General features: G+C 43.8%; 1 protein-coding gene and 1 non-coding gene across 2 annotated transcripts in view; both read left to right on the forward strand.

Annotated features, from left to right (window-relative positions):
- Nucleotides 1-3018: 3018 nt before the first annotated feature.
- Nucleotides 3019-23981, forward strand: part of Trrap (transformation/transcription domain associated protein) — a 93007-nt gene continuing 72044 nt past the window's right edge. Inside the window, exons 1-12 of the mRNA XM_090324068.1 lie at nt 3019-3230; nt 4763-4924; nt 5340-5389; nt 7894-8004; nt 9547-9651; nt 11589-11672; nt 13457-13513; nt 14658-14783; nt 16244-16321; nt 17192-17280; nt 19342-19438; nt 19938-20076. Of these exons, the coding sequence (XP_090180194.1) occupies nt 4825-4924; nt 5340-5389; nt 7894-8004; nt 9547-9651; nt 11589-11672; nt 13457-13513; nt 14658-14783; nt 16244-16321; nt 17192-17280; nt 19342-19438; nt 19938-20076 (1036 nt within the window). The 5' untranslated portion in view covers nt 3019-3230; nt 4763-4824. The remainder of the gene's footprint in view (nt 3231-4762; nt 4925-5339; nt 5390-7893; nt 8005-9546; nt 9652-11588; nt 11673-13456; nt 13514-14657; nt 14784-16243; nt 16322-17191; nt 17281-19341; nt 19439-19937; nt 20077-23981) is intronic.
- LOC150042646 (small nucleolar RNA ZL1) lies at nt 5067-5258 on the forward strand. The gene has a single exon (XR_016533598.1). It is a non-coding gene; the product is annotated as a small nucleolar RNA ZL1 (small nucleolar RNA).

The following is a 23981-nucleotide window of genomic DNA, read 5'->3' on the forward strand; positions in this document are numbered from 1 at the left end:
CGGGGTAGGCTGCCTGCAGGGGGGTGTCAACACATTTGGAGGGCGTACTCGTTGTCTTCAGAACAGCAGTGCGGGGGGGGGGGGGGGGGGGGGGGGGGGCCCAGTCAGTCTGAGTCGAGAAAAGTTTCTTAAGAATATACTAAGAGCCGTGAAGAGCTGTACCTCCAGCAATAGCCACACCAAGTCTAGGGACCAGGAGACGCTGGGTTCTCCATGTATAATCTGGGAAAAGTCAACTTTCTGGGCCTCAGTTTCCTTTTGTTTCCAGTCCTGGGGCTTGAACTCAGGGCCTGGGCACAGTCCTTGGACACTTTTTGCCCAAGGTTAGTGCTCTGCTACTTGAACCACAGCACCACTTCTGGCTTTTTTCTATGTATGTGGTACTGAGGAATCGAACCCAGGGCTTCATGCATGCTAGGCAAGCACTTTACCAATAGGCTACGCTCCCAGGCCATTTTCCTTTTTTAAAAAAAATTAAATAATTTATTAACATTGATTTTTACATCATATTTCAAGTGTTTAACAAACCCATTTTCCTTTTAAAAAAAAAAAGTGAGTTTGGGGGCCGAGAGTTTGGCCTAGTGGTAGAGTGCTTGTCTAGCATCCAGGAAGACTCGGGTTTGATTTCTCGGTACCACATACATAGAAAAAAGCCGGAAGTGGTATTGTGGCTCAAATGGTAGAGCTCTAGCCTTGAGAAAGCCCAAGGACAATGCTCAGGCCCTGAGCTTAAGGTCCAGGAATGACAAAAAAAAAAAAGAAAAAAAAATGGGTCTATTCACAGTCCTGGCCCAGGAAAATGCTGTAAGGCTAACGATACAATACCTTTGAAACAAAGGCTCAGTTGAAGTTGGTAGTCATTAAATCTGCTTAAGGACTTGGGCGGTTTGGTTTGTCTATTGGGAATCTGGAACTGTTTAGAGTTTCAAATACTTGAGGTTGTTTAACTTGGTAAAATATTCTTTGTGAGCCAGGTGCTGGTAGATCATGGTTACTTAAGAGGCTGAGATCTGAGGATTGTGGTTCAAAGTCAGCCCAAGCAGGGAAGTCCATGAGGCCTTGTCTCCAGTTAACCACTCAAAAGCTGGAAGTGCTCAGGGACAGCATCTAGGCACTGAGTCCAAGCCTTAGTACAGACAATAGATAAATTAAAAAACCCCACAAACATCTACTTTTTAATAAAAATTCAATTAGGCTGGGAGTGTGGCCTAGTGGTGGAGTGCTTGCCTAGCATGCATGAAGCCCTGGGTTTGATTCCTCAGTACTACATACACAAAAAGCCAGAAGTGGTGCTGTGGCTCCAGTAATAGAGTGCTAGCCTTGAGTAAAAAGAAGATCAGGGACAGTGCCTAGGCCCTCAGTTCAAGCCCCAGGATCAGCAAAATCAATCAATCAATCTATCTATTGGTTGTACTGGCCACTGTCCTTTAGCTTTTCTTTTCAAGACTGGCACTCCACCAGTTAAGCTGGCTTTTGGTAGTTACATAGAATTTCTGCCTGGGTTGGCTTCCAACCGTGATCCTCAACTCTCAACCTCCTAAAAATGAAAATTTTAAGTATGTATGCACACATGTTTTTCCAATGTTGAAGATCAAACTCAAGGCTCGTGCACGCTACCATTCTACCCATTGAGCTACATCCAAGGGCTGGACCCCTAGTACGTAGGTAGGTAGGTATTTATGTCAGTTGTGGGGTTTAATCCTGGCCTGGGGGCTGTTCCTGAGCTCTTTTGCTCAAAGCTAGTGCTCTATAACTTTGAGCCACAGCACCATTTCTGGTGGTTAATGGAGATAAAGAGTCTCAGAGACTTTATTGTCCATGATGATTGGGATAGTTTTAAGCCACGATCCTCAGATCTCAGCTTCTTGAGTAGCTAGGATTACAGGTGTGAGCCATTAACAGCCAGCCACATTTTTTTTTTTTTAGAGACGAGTCTCATATTGTAACACACAGGCTGGCCTCCAACGACTTGATCCTCTTGCATCAGGCCTCCCAAGGGCCTGTCGTGCTACAGACGTGTTGTAACCACGTCTAGACCCATCTGAGATATCATTACACGAATTCTAGGTGGGGTTCAAGTGGTAGAGCATCAGCTTAGCAAAAGCAAGCCGGTTGCAAACCCAAGACGGGGTGGTTTAAGCCCCAGATTGGGGGTGGGGAGGAATTCAGATCCATCCACCCCAGCCAATCATCTATCTATTCATCCATCCATCCATCCATCCATCCATCCATCCATCCATCCATCATCCCAGGAGCAAAAGGGAATACATCGGGTGACCAAAGACGGAAAAGAATCGAGGTGGGGGTGGGGAGGGCTGATAAGTGGGTAAAAAAGAATGGCGAGGGGAAGGGGAGTCAGTGGGTCGGGTTCCTCTCGTCGCCTTCCAGGAAAACCCCTCGGAGCAAGAGTAAAAGGCGTCAGCTGGGGGCTTCGGAGGGCGAGGGCTTGCTCCCCGTGCGCACCAGCTGCGCGGACCCCGGGGGCTGCCACGCCCCCACTAGCCCCGCCCACCAGGCCTCACGCCCTCGGGGGCGGGGCCGGTCCTCCCCAGGCGGCGTCGCTTTAAGCGGGGGCGGGGCTGCGCGCGGCGTTGGCGGCGGCGGCGGCAGCGGCGGCGGCGGTAGCAGCGGCGGCGGAGGCGGAGGCCGAAGCGGTGGCGGCGGGCGGCGACCGCTCCTGTCGTGGGGGGGCGCGGGCCCGGATGCGGGTCGCGGGATGCCAGTTCTTTAGTGAGTGCAGGAAGGGCGGATCTAACGGCGCTCGGGGTGAGAGCGGCGCTCGCTCGCTCGCTCCGGGGGTTAGGAGGCCGCTGCGGGGTGGTGGAATTGGGCCTCCGGCCAGCCGCCACCCCGCCAGCCACGTCGGAAGTCGGCGACCCCGAGCGGCAGGGGGGGAAACCTTCAGCGCTGCTCCGGGGCGGGCCGCGCGCACGCGCGTGCGTGCGTTCGGGCGAGGGGGCGGGGGGAGTGGCGCGGCGCGCAGCTCGGGCGCGCGCGGCGTGGGCCTCGGCGCTTGCCGTAGGCCGCTTCTGAGGCGGTCGCTCTTGGGTGACCGGAGCCGCCGCCGGCCAAGGGGGAGCGCAGAGAGACTCCGCGACTGTCTGCGCCGCGGTCAGGGCTTGGGAGCTGCTTCTTCTCTTGTTTCTCGGAGCCAGGGGGGATCGGCTCCGAACCCACCGGGGCTTCCACGGGAGCACCTGGCAGGGCCGGATCGGACTCGGGGAGTCGAGGTAGGGCGGCGACAGCGCCCCTGGCGGCCCGGCGGTGCCGACGCGCGCGGTGGGCCGGGGCTTGGCCGGGCCCGGCCTGGGGTGGGGGGGGGGGTCAGGGGGGGGCGTGGCGCAGGGTCGTGGAGCCCCCACCTTGCTGGGGAACACGGTGGGCTTTTCCGTAGTCCCAGTAGGTTCCCGAACCCGGCGGGATGGGACCTCGTGTGGGAGGGTGGGGCGCAGTCGAAAGCGGGGGGCGGGGGGGGGACCCCGACTTTTTTTTTTGGTGGGGGGGTGTGGGGGAGTCTGAGAAGAGGCACACGTTGAGGACTTCACGCGAGAACACCGATGCCGGCCTAAGTCTTGGGTTCTAGAGGATGGAGATGGGGCGGTGTCGTCGGGAAGACGGGGTCCTCGAAGGGCCAAGGCAAAGCCAGGTCCCCCCCCCGCCGGCCCGGCAGGATCCCCCCCCCCCCCCCCCCCCCCCGCTCGGTGGTGTCCTTGTGACTTGGCTCTCCTAGGCCTCCGGGTTAGGATGTTTCGGCAGGTTTATGGTCGTCTTCCCTTGCTACACCGAAGTGATGATGCCCGTGCCTCAGGGTTGACCCCATCTGCATGAAACCACTTTATTATTATTATTATTATTATTATTATTGTTATTATTATTATTTAAAAAAATTATTTTTAAAGTTCATAATTTGAACTTAGGGCCTTGGGTGATGTCCCTGACCACTCCCCCCTCCCCCATTACCCCCACCCCCACCAAGCTGATGCTCTACCATTTGAATCATAGCTCTATTTTCTGATAGTTAATTGAAATAAGAGTCTTTTCTGCCCCGGTTGGCTTCGAACGACATCTTTAGCTACTCAGCCTCCCGAGTAGCCACGGTTTCTGGAATTTAACCACAGATGTTCAGCTTGAAACCGCTTCCCAGTGTGGAATTGGACAAGCAATTTCAGCTGGTCCTCTCTGGACACCGGAGGTAGTTTTTGCTATGGAACTAGGGTTCTAACTGATAAGTTTACAGGGCAAGCAAGCCCTCTGCCACTTGACCTCCCCCCCTCCCCCTCCCCCAGTGACAGTTCTGGATGAAATCCAAGTTTCCGCTCGTGTGACAGCTTGGAGCAGTTCTCAAAGAATGGTCAGCCTGCCTCTAGTCACCCTGGAGGAGAATTTTTCTAGACCGTTGTGTGCCTCACTTGCAAACAAAATTTGAACCTTTTTAAGCCATCTCTGGAGTAATGCCTGGCAAGGTGATTTTGATTTTATTGTTCTAGTGATGCTGGAAATTGAAATACAGGCCACATGCCTTGCTATGGAAGGATGCCCTCAACTCTCTGAGTGGTGTTTCTGCTTTTGTTTGTCTTTGGATTTTAAAGACTTACCTTAAAGATTTCCCTACTTAGTACTGGTGATTGTGAAACAGAGATCTTAAGTTATCTTAGCCGAGTGTAAGTATTCATTTAGGTTAATGCAAGTGCAGTGATTTAGGTTTTCAGAGGTTATGAGCAGTGCACTTGTAAGTTAGCTAACAGGATGCTCCTTTTCATAGGCTGAGGGAACTCATGGACCTGTTACTTTTCTTCTGAGAAAGAAACCAACTCACAGAACAAAATGGCATTTGTTGCAACACAGGGGGCTACGGTGGTTGACCAAACCACTCTCATGAAAAAATACCTTCAGTTTGTGGCAGCTCTAACCGATGTGAATACACGTGAGTTGATGCTTTTTGTAGTTAAGCAATGCATTAATGTTAATTATAATTAATATCATTCATCACTGTTCAAATGATTAACCTACTGACTTAATAGCTTTTAAAAAAAAAAAATCCCTTGCTTTTCCTTTCTCTACCTTATGGAGAAGCAAAGTGATGAGTATTTCTGGCTGGAGCCCCAAAGAGGCACCTCTGTGTGTGTGTGTGTGTGTTGTGTGTGTGTGTGTGTGTGTGTGTGTGTGGTGGATGAATGTATGATGGCTGGTTATAGGGAACTTAATGTGCCTTCTTTTGCTGGGCTGTGACAGTCAAACTGATAAGATCTGATTGCTTCTCTTAAATTACCAAATTAAGAATTTAGGAACAATCTTAAACATAATTTCCATTACCTGATGGGTTGTTTTGTTATTTACAGCTGATGAAACAAAGTTAAAAATGATGCAAGAAGTTAGTGAAAATTTTGAGGTATGGGCTTTATTTTTTATATTCTTGTCAAGGCAAACACATACGCTTCTCTATTGCTGTTCTGTCACTGTACCAACTCAGAAGTTGTTTTAACTTACTGTACTTGAAAAATTAAAATTTGGAACTGTGCATGTTTATTGTCTTCCACACTAGTGAAAATGACCTCCAAACTGTGTTGAGGAATGTTGGCTTTGTTACTGTTTTTGAAACATGTTTTCATTTCTGCATTAGACTTTTTGATCAGTGTGACAGAGAAAAAAGGACTTGAGGGAGGAACCGTTCATTTTGGTGGGAGTGTATCAGGCCAGCTCACAAGGTAACAATGGGAAGCAGAGGGTGAGCTGCCTGTGCTAGCTGACGTCCTCTCTTCTCCCACTTTGCTTCCATCCAGGCCCCAGCCTGTGGGATGGTGCTGCCCACCTTCAGGGCTCATCTGTCCACCTCAGTTACTGTTCCATCGACAGATTTTTCTGGAAATGACTTCATATTGCAATGAATAAGTTCAATTTTTTTTTTTTAAAGAAACAATCACTTCTAATGATTCAGAAGGGTTTGTGACTGATTTCATGTTTTCTTTTTCTCTTTTGGAAGCACAGGGGTTTGAACTCAGGGATTTTACTGTGCTAACAGGTGTTCCATGACTTGAGCCATGACCTTAGTTCATCATTTTACTAGCTCCTTAGGGATAAAGTTTTAGGCTAATTAATTGGGGTATCTTGCAAGGCAAAGAAGAGAAACCTTCATGTTAGAAATACATTAATCTGGATCAAAAAAGCTGGTTGCTGAGTCAGTTGAAATACTGCCATACTAACTAGATAACTTATTGAATATATTTCCCTTCCTCCCTCCCCTCTCTCTTCTCTCCCTCTCTCTTCTCTCTCTCTCTCTTCTCTCCCTACTCTCCTCTCTCTCTTCTCTCCTCTCTCTCTTCTCTCTCCTCTCTCTCTTCTCTCTCCTCTCTCTCTTCTCTCTCACCTCTCTCCTCTCCCTCTCTCCTCTTCACCCCCCTTCCCCTCCCTCCTCTCTCCTCTCCCCTCTCTCTTTCTCTCTCTCTCTGGGAGATGGGGTTTTGCAGTATAGCCAAGGTTAACCTCAAACCTGTGATCCACCTGCCTCAACCTCCTGAGTGCTGGGACCAGATTTGGCCTGGGGAAAATAATTGAAAATTCTATAATCAACAGTTACTATGGGTTGTCCTGTGGATTTCCTTAACTTTTTTTGTGTGTGTTGGGCCTGAGGCTTGAACTCAGGACCTGGGTGTTGTCTCTGAGCTTTTTCACTTAAGGCTGGTGCTCTCCCTCTTGAGGCACAGCTCTGCTTCTGGCTTCTTGAAGGTTAGAGATAAGAGTTACACAGGTTTTTCTGCTCAGCTGGCTTTGAACTGTGATCTTTAGATCTCAGCTTCTTGAGTAGCTAGGATTACAGGAGTGAGCTTCCCTAACATTTAGTTTTAGTGTTGGACACTGTGCAGACCTCTTCTCTACTCAGATCGAGGATGTGTGCAAGCTCAAGCTATGATAGTTGATGAACTACAACATGTCTTTGCAGCCGTCCCTGTTGACGGCCAATCACTGTTGCTCAAGTGTCTTTAGGCAAATATGGAGCCAAGATGGATCTTCTTTTCTAGTAAGAACCTTGTATTGGAGTTTTTAGCTCCTCTGTCCCTGAAGGGAAGTTGGGACAGGCACAAATCTCCTGCTGGCTTGCTCTGTAGTTTTATTTTCACTGTGCTTGATTTTCTTCCTCTCTTCAAGAAGTGGTCTTTTCCTTGTCACTTTTCTCCTCATTCATGGAATAAAATGATAGATGCTCTAATCTACCATTTTGCTCTGCTCTAATCTACCATTTTGCTCTGCTTCTTTCCAGCATTTGTAGGTTTTTGTTTTTTTTTTTGCCAGTCCTTGGGCTTGAACTCGGGGCCTAAGCGCTGCCCTTGGGATTTCCTCAAAGGCTAGTGCTCTGACACTTGAGCCATAGCACCACTTCCGGCTTTTTGTATGTGTGTGGTACTGCGGAATCGAACCCTAGTCTTCTAAGCAGGCACTCTACCACCAGGCCAAACACTTGGCCCCAAGCATTTGTAATTTTATCAGTGAAGTTTTTTTTGTGTGTGTGTTGTTGGTCATGGGGCTTGAACTCTGGGCCCAGGTGCTCTCCCTGAGCTCAAGTCTACTGCCTTACCCCTGAGCTATAGCACCATTTGCAGTTTTCTGGTGGTTAATTGGAGATGAGTCTCATGGATTTCACTGCGGGATTGGATTTGAACTGAGATCCTCAGATCTCAACATCCTGAGTGGCTACCATACCCTGTGTGAGTTTTTGTATTTAGATCTTTTGAATTTGATTTCTGAGCCAACAGTCATCTCAATTAACTTATAAACTGTTCCTACAAACACATCTGAGAATACCCAGATAGTCTTTAGAGATTACTATAATTTATGCAATTGAAATGAAAGTAAATATATATCACATAATGGGATTATTTTTCATTTTTGCTTGATTAGAATGTAACATCATCTCCTCAATATTCAACATTCCTGGAACACATCATCCCTCGATTTCTTACATTTCTCCAAGATGGTGAAGTCCAGTTTCTTCAGGAAAAGCCAGCTCAGGTAGTAATGTGGTACAGAATTGCAGTGAGAGAGAAATGTTGTGCTATATGTTTGTAATGTTTGTAAACCATTTATAAAATAAGACAACTCATGGGCCGGGAGTTTGGCCTAGTGGTTAAAAGTGCTTGCCTAGCATGCATGAAGACCCAGGTTCGATTCCTCGGTACCACATACATTGAAAAAAGCCGGCAGTGGTGCTGAGGCTCAAGTGGTAGAGCTCTAGCCTTGAGAAAGTCCAAGGACAGTGCTCAGGCCCTGAGCTCAAGCCCAGGACTGGCAAAAAATAAAAAATAAAAAAGACAACTCAGAAAGCATGGTTATTATTTTTTTTGTTTTTTTAATATATTTTTTATTGTAATGAATAGAAGGGTTACATGATATTTGCCAGATAAATGGTGCCTTAATTCCCACACATTGATATCCTTTCACATGTCATGGTCCCCATTTCCCTTCCCCCCTAACATGGTTATTGTTTAAGAATGCAAAAAGGTTTTATTTGAGTGTGCTGAGACTAGCCTGTAATATCAGAATCTTAGGAAGCAGAGATTAGGAGAAATTTGTGGCCAGCAATAAGTTAGTGAGAACCCCATCTCCACCAATAAAATCTAGACATAGTTGCATATCTGTGACCCAGTTGAACAGAAGATAAGCTGCAGGATCCTTGTCCATGTGGGCAAAGTATGAGACCTTATAAAAAAAAAAAGTCTAAAAGAGCCAGGGGCCTGACTCAAGTGATACAGTGGCTCTCTTTCCCAGTCCCTCCCAAGTGAAAACAAAGAATCAAAGAGGCTTTGTCAATTCATGCTTTGTCCGAGACTGTGACCGCCTCAACAAAGTGACCTCGTTTAGTTTATATATTTCTTATGTATCCATACCTACATATATCTACATTGTTTACTATAGACAATTTAGACAAATAAAGAAAAACAGTTGAATGGTACTACCTATTGTAAGCCAATTTCAATACTATTTTTTAATACCTGGAGAGTTGTTTTTTATTTTATTCTATTTTTTAATTGTCCAGGTAATAGAAGGGTTACAGTTACATTCACAAAGTAGTAGGCACTTTACTTCTTACACATTGATACCCCTTCTCATGTTTTTGTCTCCCATTTCCTTCTCACCCCCACCCTTTTTTTTTTTTTTTTTTTTGCCAGTCCTGGGCCTTAAACTCAGGGCCTGAGCACTGTCCTTGGTCTTTCCCCAAGGCTAGTGCTCTATCACTTGAACCACAACACCATTTATAGCTTTTTCTATGTACGTGGTACCAAGGAATCAAACTCAGGTCTTCATGCATGATAGGCAAGCACTTCACAATAAGGCCATGCTTTCGGCCCCTTACTAGCTTTTATTAGTTATTGAGGGTGGGGGCTTTCATTATTACATTATTGTATGTTTGCAATATATTTCAAATAGTCTGAATTCATTTGGTTTATAGAATATTTAAAAATTAGCTCCATCTTGTATGGTGGTGGTTAGAGCTGCATGCCATTTGTAAAAAGTATGACACAATTAATTTGGAACTTTGTCTTTCCTTACCAGCAACTTCGGAAGCTAGTGCTTGAAATAATTCATAGAATACCAACCAATGAGCATCTTCGCCCTCACACAAAAAACGTTTTGTCTGTCATGTTTCGCTTTTTAGAGGTAAGTGTTAGGAATTAAGTCTTCATGTGGCCAGGTTCAGAGCTTTTACAGAGTTTGTTCTAGCAAAATCCAGTATTATACAGTAGTCTGCCTTCCACACTAATTCTGATTCATGTAAGTAACGTTTTTTTTTTTTTTTTGCCAGTCCTGGGCTTGAACTCAGGTCCTGAACACTGTCCTTGGGCTTTCTCAAGGCTCTACCACTTGAGCCTCAGCACCACTTCCTGGCTTTTTTCTATGTAAGTGGTTTTTTTCTTTGTGCATGCTATGCACTCTACCACTAGGCCAAACTCCTGGCCCTAACATTTTTTTTTTTGTTTGTTTTGGTGGGTCATGGGGCTTGAACTCAGCCTGAGCACTGTCTCTGAGCTCCTCATCTTAAGACTACCACCCTATCCCTGGACCTGGGGGTGTCTCTGAGCTCTTCAGCTTTAGGCTACTGCCCTACCCTTGTGACCAAGCCCCATTTCCCATTTTCTAGAGGTTAATTGGAGATAGTCTCAGGTCCTTATGTGCCGGGCTGGCTTTGAACCTTGATCCTCAGATCTTAGCCTCCTAAGTAGCTAGGATTACAGGAGTGAGCCACCACACCTGACTTAACATTTTTTTTTCTTCTTTTTTTTTTTTTTTTTGGCCAGTCCTGGGGCTTGAACTCAGGGCCTGATCACTGTCCTTGGACTTTCTCAAGGCTAGAGCTCTACCACTTGAGCTGCAGCACCACTTCCAGCTTTTTTCTATGTATGTAGTACTGAGGAATCGAACCCTGGTCTTTGTACATGCTAGGCAAGCACTCTACCACTAGGAAACTCCCTGCCAGGCCTTTCACTTTGTTAAATTGGTCTCTAAAGTTGTTTTCTTACTCTAAATGGTTTTTTTGTTGTTGTTGTTTTTCAGTTGTGTGAATCTTAATGTGTTTAGAGTTCTATTGTATCATTGGGCCTCTTGGCAAGATACACTTTCCAAAACAGGAATTGGAGTATTGGCTGTACCATTTATTTACTTCACCAGTTGTGGGGACTGAACTCAGGGCTTGAACATTGTCCTGGGGTTTACTTTAAGGAGCCACAGCACCTATTGTGGCTTTTCTATATATGTGGTTCTGAGGAATCGAACCAGGGTCTTCATGCATGCTAGACAAGCACTCTACCAGTAGGCCAAACTCCCGGCCCAGCTAGACCCTGTTAGCTATATTGCTTACCTTCTATGAGGCTTTTAATCTCATAAGTAAAATGTGGTTGGAAATCCTTGCACAGCCTTAAGTGCTCAGACAGGGTCCTGTGTACGGTGAGTTCTAACCTGATAATTGTTCTCTTTTTGGTTTTGGCAGAACAGATTGAGTGTTCCGAAAGTCCTTGAAACACTTTTGGATTTTGAAATATTTGTATATTCATAATGAAATATTTTAGGATCATAGCCCAAGTCTAAATATTAAATTCACTTACAAACTATTTACACTTTATACATGTAGCTCAAAGGTAATTTTATATTGTACTTTGAATGTCTGTGTTTTGACTGGCCCAACAAGTGAGGTCAGGTGTGGACTGGTTCACTTGTGGTATCTCCTTGGATGCTCAAAGAATGTGGGATTGAAGAGCATTTTAGGTTCATTGTTTTGGGATCACAGATGTTCAGTCTGTATTTCCAAGCGTAGTGAATGTGGTCAGTTTGGTGTTGAAGATGCTTCTCTTGCAGTTCATTGGTGTGGTCTCAGTTGATTGCATAGAGCTGGCTAGCAGGTTGCCCTTGAGGTGATCACTGGGAAGAGTCCATGCACTTCCTGCCTGGAAGAGCTTTCTTCTAGGAGGTTATGAAATCAAAAAAAAAAATCAACTAAAATAAAGGAAAGTGTGTATTCAAAAATACTTGGACAGTTAGTCTTGGATCGTGATATTGAAACATCTTCAGAAGCGTAACTTGTTTTTCATATTTTTTTAAAGACAGAAAATGAAGAAAATGTTCTTATTTGTCTAAGAATAATTATTGAACTACACAAACAGTTCAGACCACCGATCACACAAGAAGTAAGTTACTAATCCTAGTAGCATTTATGAAGTGTCAAGTTCCTTGCGCTCATGAATTTTTGATCCTTTTAAAATTGATTGGACAGTATAGAAAGCTAAGCCCAAATCCGGGCACCTTTTTTTTTTAATGTTTTTGCCAGTTTGTTTATTTTGAACATATATGTGAATATTTTGCTAAATATATGTGAATATTTTGCTGAGCTCTGCAGCTCAGTAGCTGAGTGGGGTGTGGTGAGCTCATAACGCCGAGAGCCTTTTCAGTAATATGGGGATAATCATCTATATCCTTTAAATGTGTGAGGAACTTATTTATGTCTGAGTTAATTTATGAAAGCTTACTAATTTATAAAAGTTAAGATCAGTTATTGGTATCTATTTTCAGCAAGCACAGCACGTTCAACCATAATTACAAACGTTTCTTCTCGTAGGATAGATAACCTTAGTAAAATATTACATGGATCACTTGGAAGCTAAGCATAAATAAGATAGAGAATTTCTGCCTGGTACTGTTTCCCTTTTCTCATTTTATCTATGTATTTCTGCATAATTGTGATGGTACAGTGTGTAAAATTTTATGTCATAATGACTTTATGCCACTTTATTAGCATTTTCCCAATCATAGAAAAATTACTACAAAAAAATTGTGTTTTTTATGGGTCATGGGGCTTGAAGTAGGCCTGGGTGCTGTCCCTGAGCTCTCCAGCTCAAGGCTACCACCCTATCCTTGAGTCAAGCCCCACTTCCCATTTTATAGAGGTTAATTGAAGGTAAGAGTCTCAGGTCCTTTTGTGCCTGGGCTGGCTTTGAACTTTGATCCTCAGATCTCAGCCTCCTGAGTAGCTAGGATTACAGGCATGAGCCACTGTACCTAGCAAAGAAGTTTTTTTTTTTTTGCCAGTCCTGGGCTTGAGCTCAGGGCCTGAGCACTGTCCTTTTCTTGACTTTCTCAAGGCCAGAGCTCTACCACTTGAGCCTTAGCACCACTTCTGGCTTTTTTCTATGTATGTGGTACTGAGGAATTGAACCCGGGTCTTTGTGTATACTAGGCAAGCACTCAAATTTGCTAGCCAGGCACACTTGAGCTGTGCCCCCAGTCCTAAATGTTCCTTATAAAGTTAATGGTGTCCATTTTTTTTTCTTAGGATTTCTTTATTTCTGGATACTTAAGATGTTTCAATGTTTTAACATTTTGTTTGTGACGAGTGCTAGATATCTTCATTCAAGTTAACTTACTGAGTTGTGTCAAATGTGTTGAGGCATATATTGCTAAGCTGATTTCTAGAAAGGGTTCAGCAGTGTCTGCTTGCTTAGTATGAGGTTCTCCCTCTTACTCTTCCCTCGAGTATTGTGTGTTGCTATTTCTTTTTTTGTTTGTTTTGCCAGTCAGGTTTGAATTCAGAGCCTGGGCATCATTCAGGTGCTTTCCTCAAATCTAGTACTCTTACCACTTGAGCTACAGCACCATTTCCAACTTTTCTACATATGTGGTACTGCAGAATCGAACCCAGGTCTTCGTGCATGCTTGGCAAGCACTCTCCCACTAGGCCAGACTCTTGACCTCTACATTTTGCTGTTTCTGAAAGGCAAAAAAACAGTATTTAATTTTTATTCTTTAGAATTAGGAACATTTTTCATTCCCTATATTTTGCAATCCATTTCCATTGCTTGTTTGTATCTTTTCCAGTACCTCCCCATTCATTTTATGAGTTTTTGTACATTAAGGCAATTAAAATATTTAAGTGTTTTCTGTTTTTAGGTATGTTCTTACGCTTTTTTTCTTTTAGATTCATCATTTTTTGGATTTCGTGAAACAGATTTACAAGGAGCTGCCAAAAGTAGTGGTATGTGTTTACTATAATTTGGATCTATTAACATTTATTATCTAGATTTGTAGTGGCTTATTTGAAAAAACAATTGGAGGAACATTGCTAATTTTATAATAGGAAAAATTTAGTGGTGGTTAAAATCTAGGCTGATAAATGGCAATTCAAAAATAAAAATTGTTTTGATGTTAGCCAGGTGTTGGCAGCTCAATCCTATAATGCTAGTCACTCGGGCTGAGATCTGTGGATCACAGTTCAAAGCCAGCCTTGGAAGGAAAGTACATGAGACTTTTAGCACTCAGAAAAAGCCAGAAGTGGCTTTGTAGTTCAAATGGTAGAACACTAGTTAGCCTTGAGCATAAAGAGGCTCATGGAAAATGCTCAGGTTCCGAGTTCAAGCCCCAAGACCAGCAAAAAAAAAAAAGAAAAAATATATTTGTACATATTCATATATATATATATTTCCTTATTTATAAACTTTTTTTTTTTTTTTTACTAGTCCTCAGGCCTGAACTCAGGGCCTGAGCACTGTCCTTGGGCTTTTTTCCTCAAGGCTAGTGCCATGCTACTTGAGCCACAGACCACTTCTGGCTTTTTCTGCATATTTAGTACCAAGGAAGTGAACCCAGGGCTTCTTGCATGCTTTGCAGTCTCCTAGCCCCAATGTTTACTTTTTACTAACATAAAAGAAAATTTTTATTGTAGCAATTTTGGTAAAAGCAAAAAATTACCCATAATCTCAAAAGAGCTGTTGAGATACTTTGTGCATTTTATATAAATTATATAAATAATGGAGCTCAAAAATCTTTTTTGGTAAGTAGGTTTATATTGATTTTTTTTTCTGTTTTGCCAGTCCTGGGGCTTGAACACTGTCCTTGGGCTTTTTCAAGGCTAGAGCTTTACCACTTGAGCCACAGCACCATTTTCCGCTTTTTCTATGTCTGTGGTACTGAGGAATTGAACCTAGGCCTTCATTTTGCTAGGCAAGCCCTCTGCCACTAGGCCACACTCCCAGCCCTATATTTTGATTTTTATATGTAAATGTATGATTTTTTTTCTAGGGTGTTATTAAGCATTTTGCTTTCTTCTACCAAATATCAGATGTTTTTTCATCAGGTGTATCGTATTTGACCTTCTGGCATTTTCTATGTTTTGGATGTAGAACCGTTACTTTGAGAACCCTCAGGTGATCCCTGAGAACACAGTGCCGCCTCCAGAAATGGTTGGTATGATAACAACAATCGCTGTCAAAGTCAACCCTGAGCGGGAGGACAGTGAGACACGGACGGTAAGTACTGGCAGCTGGCCCACCTAGTTTATCTTTTCTGGGGCTCCTCCACTTGGCAAGAGGACCAAATGATCTATTGTAGGTCTTTAAAGATCAGTTTCTTCTTCAATATTTAGAGGCATTTAATATAAATAAGTGGTTATCTGGAGGAACCTCATTTTTCTTTTGATGGGTCATGGGGCTTGAACTCGGCCTAGGCACTGTCCCTGAGCTCTTCAGCTCAATGCTATCGTCCTACCGTGAGCCAAGCCTCATTTCTGTTTTCTAGAGGTTAATTGGAGATAAGAGTCTCAGATCCTTTTGTGCCCAGTCTGGTTTTGAACCTTAATTCTCAGATCTCAGCCTCCTTAGTAGCTAGGATTACAGGCATGAGCACCGCTCCTGGCTGGACACATTTCTTTTTGGATAATGTCACCCCTTCCCTCTTTCCAGTTTTTCCCTTCCATCTCCACTCCTTTTTTGTTTTGTGAGTCCTCAATAAAATTTCATTTTTGACTTACAAATAGAAAATAACTATAACTATGAACAAAACAGATGAATAATGGGCTGGCTTCGAACCAGGATCCTCAGATCTCAGCCACCAGTGCCTGGCTAGTATTTTAAGTGAACTAGTATTAGCTTAATTATTTTTCTCTTTTGGTGGATATTCCTGAAGTTTTTTTTTTTTTTAATGTGTTTTGTTTTTTTGGTCTCTCTTGGGTCTTGAACTCTAGGCCTAGGTGTGCTATCCCTGAACTCTTCACTTCTGCCACTTGAGCCACAGCACCAGTCCAATTTTCTGGTGGTTAATTGGAGATGAGTCTCATGGTTAGCCGGGTGTGGTGGCTTACCCCTGTAATCCTAGCTACCCAGGAAGCTGAGATCAGAGGATGGGGTTCAATTCCAGCCCCGGGCACTGTAAGCTCTGGAGACTCTTTATCTCCAATAAATAACTAGAAAAAAGAAATTGGGATTGTGGCTCAAGGGTAGGGTGGTAGCTTTTTGCTGAAGAGTTCAGGGAAACCACCGGGGCCCAGGGGTAGGGCAATAGCCTTGAGCTCAAGAGCTCAGGGACAGGTTCCAGGCCTATAACCCCTCTTTTCCTCCCCACCAAAAAGAAAAGTCTCATGGGCTTTTGTGCCCAGGCTGGCTTTGAGCTGTGATGCTCAAATCTCAGCCTCCTGAGTAGGTAGAATTGCAGGCGTGAGCCACCAGCACCCAGCTCTGAAGTTTTTTGTTTTCTCCCAGTGATTATGTTAGCAAACTTAAAACCAGTACTGTGTACTTAGGGTTTTCATAGCAGGTATTTGTAAAGATTTAAACTTGTGCTGGGCCAGAGTTCAAGTCTCATGACTGGGGAAAAACAAAAGATTGAAGCATGTTTTTTCCCTACCCCTCTTCAGCGATGCTGAGCAGTGAGCACTGGCTGGGGCTCCTGTCCATGCTGCAGCAATAACCACATTCTTCTTTGTGTCTTACAGCACTCCATCATCCCGAGAGGATCACTTTCTCTCAAAGTGTTGGCAGAGTTGCCCATTATTGTTGTTTTAATGTATCAGGTATGTGTATTGCTTTTTAATTTTGTTCTCTCCTTTTTTTTTGCTTCCCTGTAAGAACATTCTTGTCTGATTTTCTTTTATTCATTTATTTTTGCCTGGCTTGGGACTTGAATTCAGGGCCTATGCACTGTCCCTGAGCTTTTTTTTCCAAGGCTAGCACTCTACCACTTGAGCCACAATGTCACTTACGGCCTTTTTTGTTCATGTGGTACTGAGACATGGAACTGAGGGCTTTCTTGCATGCTAGGCAAGCACTGTACCACTAAATTAGACTCCCAGCTTCTCTCATCTGATTTTCTGTAGCATAAAGATGTTAATGAAAAAAAAGTACAAACTAAGGCAGGTTTTGGTGACTCACACTTGTAATCTAACCATTGAGGGGGCTGCCATCTGAAGGATAGTGATTAGAAGCTAGTCCAGGTAGAAAAATATATGAAACTGTAAGATAACACCTGGCTGGAGATGTGGCCCAAGTGATAGAGCACAAGTTGAGCAAGCTTAAGGCCCTACATTTGAAATCCAGTACAAGCAAAAAGACAAAACAAGAATAGAAAACAGATCCCACAGTTTCCTTGAGGTGCCATTTAGTTTTGCTGTAGTGGGAATGTAAAAACATAAAAATGGGGCTGGGAGTTTATCCTAGTGGTAGAGTGCTTGCCTAGCATGCATGAAGACTGGGGTTCTATTCCTCAGTACCACACACATAGAAAAAAGCCAGAAGTGGTGCTGAGGCTCAAGTGGTAGAGCTCTAGCCTTGAGAAAGTCCAAGGACAGTGTTCATGGCCTAAGCTCAAGCCCCAGGACTGCCCCCCTCCCCCCAAAAAAAACAACCCAATAAAAAAACATGAAAATGTGATTTTTTTTTTTTAGCTTTACAAGCTGAACATTCACAATGTTGTTGCTGAGTTTGTGCCCTTGATCATGAATACCATTGCCATTCAGGTTTCTGCACAAGCCAGGTAAGGCTTCTTCAGGTTGTCATATAGTTGACTGCCACATAGGTTAACAAGTTATAATATACTCACTGCTGTTGTGCAAGCTAATGGGAATTAAAAGTTAAAATTTGGTAAAGCAGGGGCTGGGAGTTTGGCCTAGTGGTAGAGTGCTTGCCTAGCATGCACAAAGACCCGGGTTTGATTCCTCAGTACCACCTACATAGAAAAGCAAAAGCCAGAAGTGGTGCTGAGGCTCAAGTGGTAGAGCTCTAGCCTTGAGAAAGTCCAAGGACAGTGCTCAGGCCCTGAGCTCAAGCCCAGGACTGGCAAGAAAAAAAAAAAAATTGGTAAAGCAGCCAGGTATTGGTAGCTCACACCTGTATCCTAGTTACTCAGGAGGTTGAGATCTAAGGATCACAATTCAAAGCCAGCCGGGGCACAAAAGTCTGTGAGACTCTTATCCCCAGTTAACTACCAGAAAACTGGAAGTGGTGCTGTGGCCCACAGTGGTCTTGAGCTGAAGAGCTCAGAGGCAGCACCCACGCCCAGAGTTCAAGCCCCACAACTGACCAAATATATATATATATACACACACACACATTATTTATTATTTTTATTTTTTTGTGAAGCATGGCACCACTGGCTCACTAATTTTAGCTACTCAGGAGGCTGAGATCTGAGGATTGAGGTTCAAAGCCAGCCGGGCAGGAAAGTCTGAGACACTCACCTCCAATGAACTACTCAGAAAAGACTGGAAGTGGTTGTGAGATAGAGTGCTAACCTTGAGTAAAACAAGCTCAGGGACAATACCCAGGCCCTGAGTTTAAGCCTCAGTACCTGCCCTCCCCCCACCCAAAAAAACTGGTAACATTTCATGTACTTTTGATTATTTTGGTTTTTGTTTTTTGCTGGTCCTAGAGCTTGAACTCAGGTCCTAGGCACTGTGCTTGGGCTTTCTCAAGGGTAGTGCTCTACCAACTTGAGCCACAACACCATTTCTTGTTACTTCTGTGTATGTGATACCAAAGAATCGAACCCAGGACGTTGTGCATGCTAGGCAATCACTCTACCACTTGGCCATGCTCCTGGCCCCTTCATTTTTTTTTTTATTAAAGAATTTATTAACATTGATTTTGACATCATATTTCAAATGTCATGTTAAACAAGTATTCAAGATGGGAATGTCTATACAGTCATTGGCACATAGATTTTTGAACATAAAATTAAGCTGAGGGTTTGTATGTCATAGATACAATATTAATATATGTAATAAATTTTTTTAAACTTATATTTTAGTGATAATAGTTATAGTTACTTTAGTCCTTTATTTTGAAAAAAATACAATATTTTGGTTTCTGTTATCTTGTAAGTTTAAAAGTATTGTTGAACATACTGAGGCCTATGGGATGTCTGAGGCTTTCTCATTATTGATTTATTTGCCAGTCCTGGGGCTTGAACTCAGGGCCTGGGTACTGTCCTTGGACTTTATTGCTCAAGGCTAGCACTCTGCCACTTGAGCCACAGTGGTACTTCTGGCTTTTTCTGTGTATGTGGTACTGGGAATAGAACCCAGGACTTCATGCGTGCTAGGTGAGCACTCTACCACTAGGCCATGCTCCTGGCCCCTTCTTTACCTTCTTAGCCACTCCTGAACACCACATCTGTGCAGTTATACCATACATCCTTTTGAGCCTTTTCTCCAATTGCATAGCTTTCTTCCTCTGACCTCTCTGACTTACCATTTTGCCTTGTGGCCTTTCTGGCTAAGGCATTTGAGGGCATGGTCTGGTGTGGCCTGAGCTTGTATTAGAAGGACACGTGTCCTGTTCTGCATCTGTATTGTGTTGACGTTATGGCACTCGCTTTGTGATTACCGTGAAGTGTTTTGGCAAACTACCTGCTTTGGAATCTTTAAGCCCTTTGTATTATTTAGAAGTGCAGCGAAGGCTAGACATTCCTATGGCTTCTTGTGTTCTAGTCAGGATAGAAATGAACTAGGGCTTACTATTTTAGGCATTTAGTAAACTGCCACCCAAAGAGTGAGAACTAATACTGGGAATTTTATTCAATTTTATTCCCACTCAGGCAACATAAGCTTTACAACAAGGAGTTGTATGCTGACTTCATTGCTGCTCAGATTAAAACATTGTCATTTTTGGCATACATCATCAGAATTTACCAGGTGAGTCTGCTGACTTCTGCAGTAAAAGTCAACTTTTGTGAGTGTGTGCTTTGAATTGCCAGTTGCTAACAGTGGTAAGCCCTGGCAAGTCAAAATGTGGACTGTTTTCCTTGCTGTGATGTTTTGCACATCATTGTGTTTTCTGCCTCACAAGGTTTGCCCTCTCCATTGTCACCGAGGTTGGCTCATCCAGTGCATAGTGAATATTGAGTGACTACTTTTACTTAGCAATGGTGCCTTTATTCATATTATTTCATCAAGGGCTGACTCTGAAATGTGATTCTCAGATCTCAGCCCTCTGAGTAGCTAGGATTATAGGCTCACATGGGCCACTAGTTCCCAACAAGGGTTGCAGGGTTGTTGTCTTAACTCTTACCAGCTACCTTAGGAAAATTCCATAAGTTGACCCGTTTAAACAGCACAGGTGTGAGCTGCCAGCATCTGGCAGAATTTGGAATTGTCTTACCCACCTCGCGGCATTGTTGTTTCCCTCTTACAGGAGCTGGTAACCAAGTATTCACAGCAGATGGTAAAAGGAATGTTACAGTTACTTTCAAATTGTCCAGCAGAGACTGCGCATCTCAGAAAGGAACTTCTGATTGCTGCAAAACACATTCTTACCACCGAACTAAGAAACCGTAAGGCTGTCTTTCCTTGGAATGCTTGTCTGAGCCTGTCTCCATCTCGGGGTGGGGAGGGGGAGTTCCATAGGAGTCCACGTGGCAGTCCACAGCTGCGCTGCTGCGTCTCCACAGTACTTTTAATTGAATTGCTTTCTTGGGTGTGTGCTTTTTCCTTCTTGATGCATCTCTGATTGCCCACCTCTACTCCCAATCTCTTCTGTCATCGGAGATTTCTGCTTATCTTTTCAAAACCCTCAATGTGCTGATTATTCCCGTAGCTTAAATTCAGAGTATCTTTACTCATATTTTTCTGCCATTGTAATTTTTTTCGAATTGCAAATAGCTATTGCTTATTATAGCTAGTAGTCATTAAAAGAAGAACAAAATATAGTATTTTCATTGTCTATACTGTGAAAATGATTATTTCTAGCACAGGCTGACTTTTTTTTTCTAATCTGGTAATTCACCAGATTGGATTTTTACTGATCTGATAATTACACTTTTTCTGTAAATATTTTTGGATACTTATCGATACTTTGCATGTGTGATTGCATATTGTTATGTAATGTATCCAAATTTTAGATTAAAGTTAAATCCTAATTATATAGAGATGGTAAGTCATTCAGAACAGTTTTATTTTCCATGAGTTTGTAGTCAGAGAGTGTGTAAAACTGAACGTGGACTTCCTTACAGTTTTCAAACTTGTAAAGGTTACAGTCCGTTGCCCTGTATGGATTCAGTACATATTGTGAGTGCACAAAAGCAAAGTATCACTCCAGTCACACCTGGAGACCATACACAGCCCAGCCCCTGCTTGCCTCCAGAGCTCCCACCAATCATTGCCACGTGGCTAGGATGCTTCCTGTGCAATATGTGGTCTTTCCTTCATTGGCATCTCTGAAGAGTTTCAAAAAGAACTTTAAGAGGAGCATATCAAATCTTGTTTATAGTTGGCCCTTGGTGTGTGTGGATGTCTGGTTCCATGTGCCCCAGAGAAAACCCACAGAATTCAGATGCTTCATTCCTTCCTTCCTCAGCATTGCCCAACTTCTGTTAAAGACATATTGCCCTGCTACACATTAAAACATTCTTTATCTTTTAAATCAAAGCATATTACATACCCTTTTTGGTTTGGTGAAGGAGTACCAAATTTTTACTTTGCTTCTTTGGGAAGCTTAGTGTCCTGGAATTAAGGGCAGTGTGACCTTCAGCAGATCTCACAAAAATATAACCCAGTTGATGATAATACAGGACTCATGGAGCTCAGATCAAGTGGTGAGCATGTTGAAATACTTTTCATTGCAATATTTTTTTTGTTTGTGTGCTAGTCCAGGAGGGCCTGGATGCTGCCCTTGAACTTTTTGCTCAAGGAAGACATCTGCCTCTTGAGCTACAGCTTCACTTCTGGCTTTTTTGGTAGTTTAATGGCACTAAGAAGCTTGTGGACTTTGTTGCCTGGGCTGGATTTGAGCCACAGTCCTCTAGGATTATAGGCGTGAGTCACCAATGCCTGGCTGATTTTGTAATTTGGAAAAAAATTATTTAGTCAGGCGTGGCTCACGCCTGTAATCCTACCTACACAGGAAGCTGAGATCTGAAGATCGCGGTTCAAAGCCAGCCCTAGCACTAAAGACTGTGAGACTCTTACCTCCAGTTAAACACTAGAACACTTGAAGAGGTGCTATGGTTCAAGGGGTACCTTGAGCTGAAGAGCTCAGAGACAGCGTCCAGGCCTAGGGTTGAAGCCCCATATTGACCAAAAAACAATTTTAACTGCATTTGGTCAAAACCATGAGTAATTATTGAATATGGCAGGCTTACTATATTGAGGTGTGACCTATGTCTCCAGTGCAACTGTCACATTGCCTTCCTAGTGTCTCTGTCATGATGTAGTGTGTGGTTTTGTCTGAGCAGCTGGGTAGCATGAGGCTTCCATGTGTGTCACTGTGGTGGTCTGGGTTCCCAGGAGGAACGCTGATGATGACGGCCCAATTGGGCTGTTGTGGCCAGAAAGTTTGGTGTTGGGCATCATCCGCACTTGCTCACCTAGGCTGATGCCAGGCTGCTCTTCTCTAGACTCTGATCTTAGACCTACTGAGTTCAGCTTTTAGACTCTACCCTTTTGGAGAGGTCTGGGCCTGGGCACTGTCCCTGTGAGCTCTTCAGCTCAAGGTGAGCATTCTACCACTTGAGCTACAGCGCCACTTCCAGTTTTCTGGTGGTTAATTGAAGAGTCTCAAAGACTTTTGTGCCCAGGCTGGCTTTGAACCATGATCCTCAGATTTCAGCCTCCTGAGTTGCTCAGATTATAGGTATGAGCCACTGGCGCCTGGCTCTTTTTTTCTTTTTCTTTAAAAGCAAACTTGGTTTTAAACTTTGTAAGTATTTCCTTGTTTTGAATAGGTAAGAGCATCACATCTCAAAAGGGATAACTGGAAGAATAATTAGTAAAAAGGCTCATTAACATATTAAATATTATGTATGAGTTACATCATTTTCTTAATTTTTTGGGGGGAGGGTGTGGGTCTTGAACTCAGGGCCAAGATACCCTGAGCTTTTCTGCTCAAGGCTAATGCTCTACCATTTTAAGCCCCACCTCCACTTCCATTTTTTTGGTGGTTAATTGGATATAAGAGTTTCCCCCACTTACCTGCCTGGGCTGGCTTTGAACCACAGAACCGTAGTCCTTAATTCTCAGCCTCCTGAGTGGCTGGGATTACAGGTGTGAGCAGTCAGTACCCAGCTCTTGGCCTTCTTAGTGTTTCCCCTCTCCCCCACCCAGTCCTGGGGTTTGAACTCGGGGCCTGAGCATTGTCCTCGGGCTTTTTCCTCAAGGTGCTCTGCCGCTTGAGCCACAGCACCACTTCCAGCTTTTCTATGTATGTAGTATTGAGGAATCGAATCCGGGTCTTTGTGCATGCTAGGCAGACACTCTACCACTATGCCACACTCCGGCCCATCGTAGCCTTCTTTCTTTGTCATCAGAAACAATACCAAGTGGTAATCCATTTGTGCTAACTCTGAGGATCCCAGTGGGTTTGAGAAATCCTGAGTGGTTAGTAGAATTTCAGTTTTTCTAGAGATTCTGATGGTTGGGATCGTGTAGAGAATCTGGAAACCAGTGGTTGTGCAGTTCAATTTCTTGTAGCTTCCCCCACTATTTGCAGTTTTAACCTGTCTGTCGGCCTTTCAGCATTGGGTATCCAGCCCTTTTCATCTTTCTTCTGTTTCTCCTGAATCTCAACTATCTTTCCTGCCTCCTGACCTCAGGAGAGTGCTTGTTGCTTTTTTCTGGTGGCACTTGGCATTTCTGGTGTTGCCTTGCTTTGGAAATTAACCAGCGATGTATGTCTCAAGGATATGTCACTTGGTGGCTCTTTTCTGGTGTAAGTGTACTTATTGAAACTGGGCTGGCCATCAGGCTTATTGTACAGAATCTAAACTTCCATTTGTATGCTTATTTCACTTTTTTTTTTTCTTTGCCAGTCCTGGTGCATGAACTCAGGGCCTGAGCCCTGTCCTTGGGCTTTCTCAAGGCTAGAGCTCTACCACTGAACCACAGCCCCATTTCTGGCTTTTTATGTGGTACCAAGGAATCAAATCTGGATCTTCGTGCATGCTAGGCAAGCACTCTGCCACTAGGCCAAACTCCTGGCCCTATTTGACTTATTCTTTTTATTGCTGGCACCCGTGTTTGAACTCTGGGCTTCACACTTGCTCAACTTCTTTGTGGCTAGAACTCTGTTGATGCACACATCCAGCTCTACTGCTGATGGAGTCTTACAGGCTTTTCTACCCAGGCTGGCTTTGAACCATGAGCCTCTGGATGTTCTCCTCCCTGAGTAGCTAGGATTACAGGTGTGAACCACAAGCACCTGGCTTATTTTTAGTCCAGTCTCTGATGCTGAACATGCCCCATG

Source organism: Megascapheus bottae, chromosome 34, assembly GCF_031878675.1.
Source record: "Megascapheus bottae isolate mThoBot1 chromosome 34, mThoBot2.hap1, whole genome shotgun sequence".
Lineage (NCBI taxonomy): Eukaryota > Metazoa > Chordata > Mammalia > Rodentia > Geomyidae > Megascapheus > Megascapheus bottae.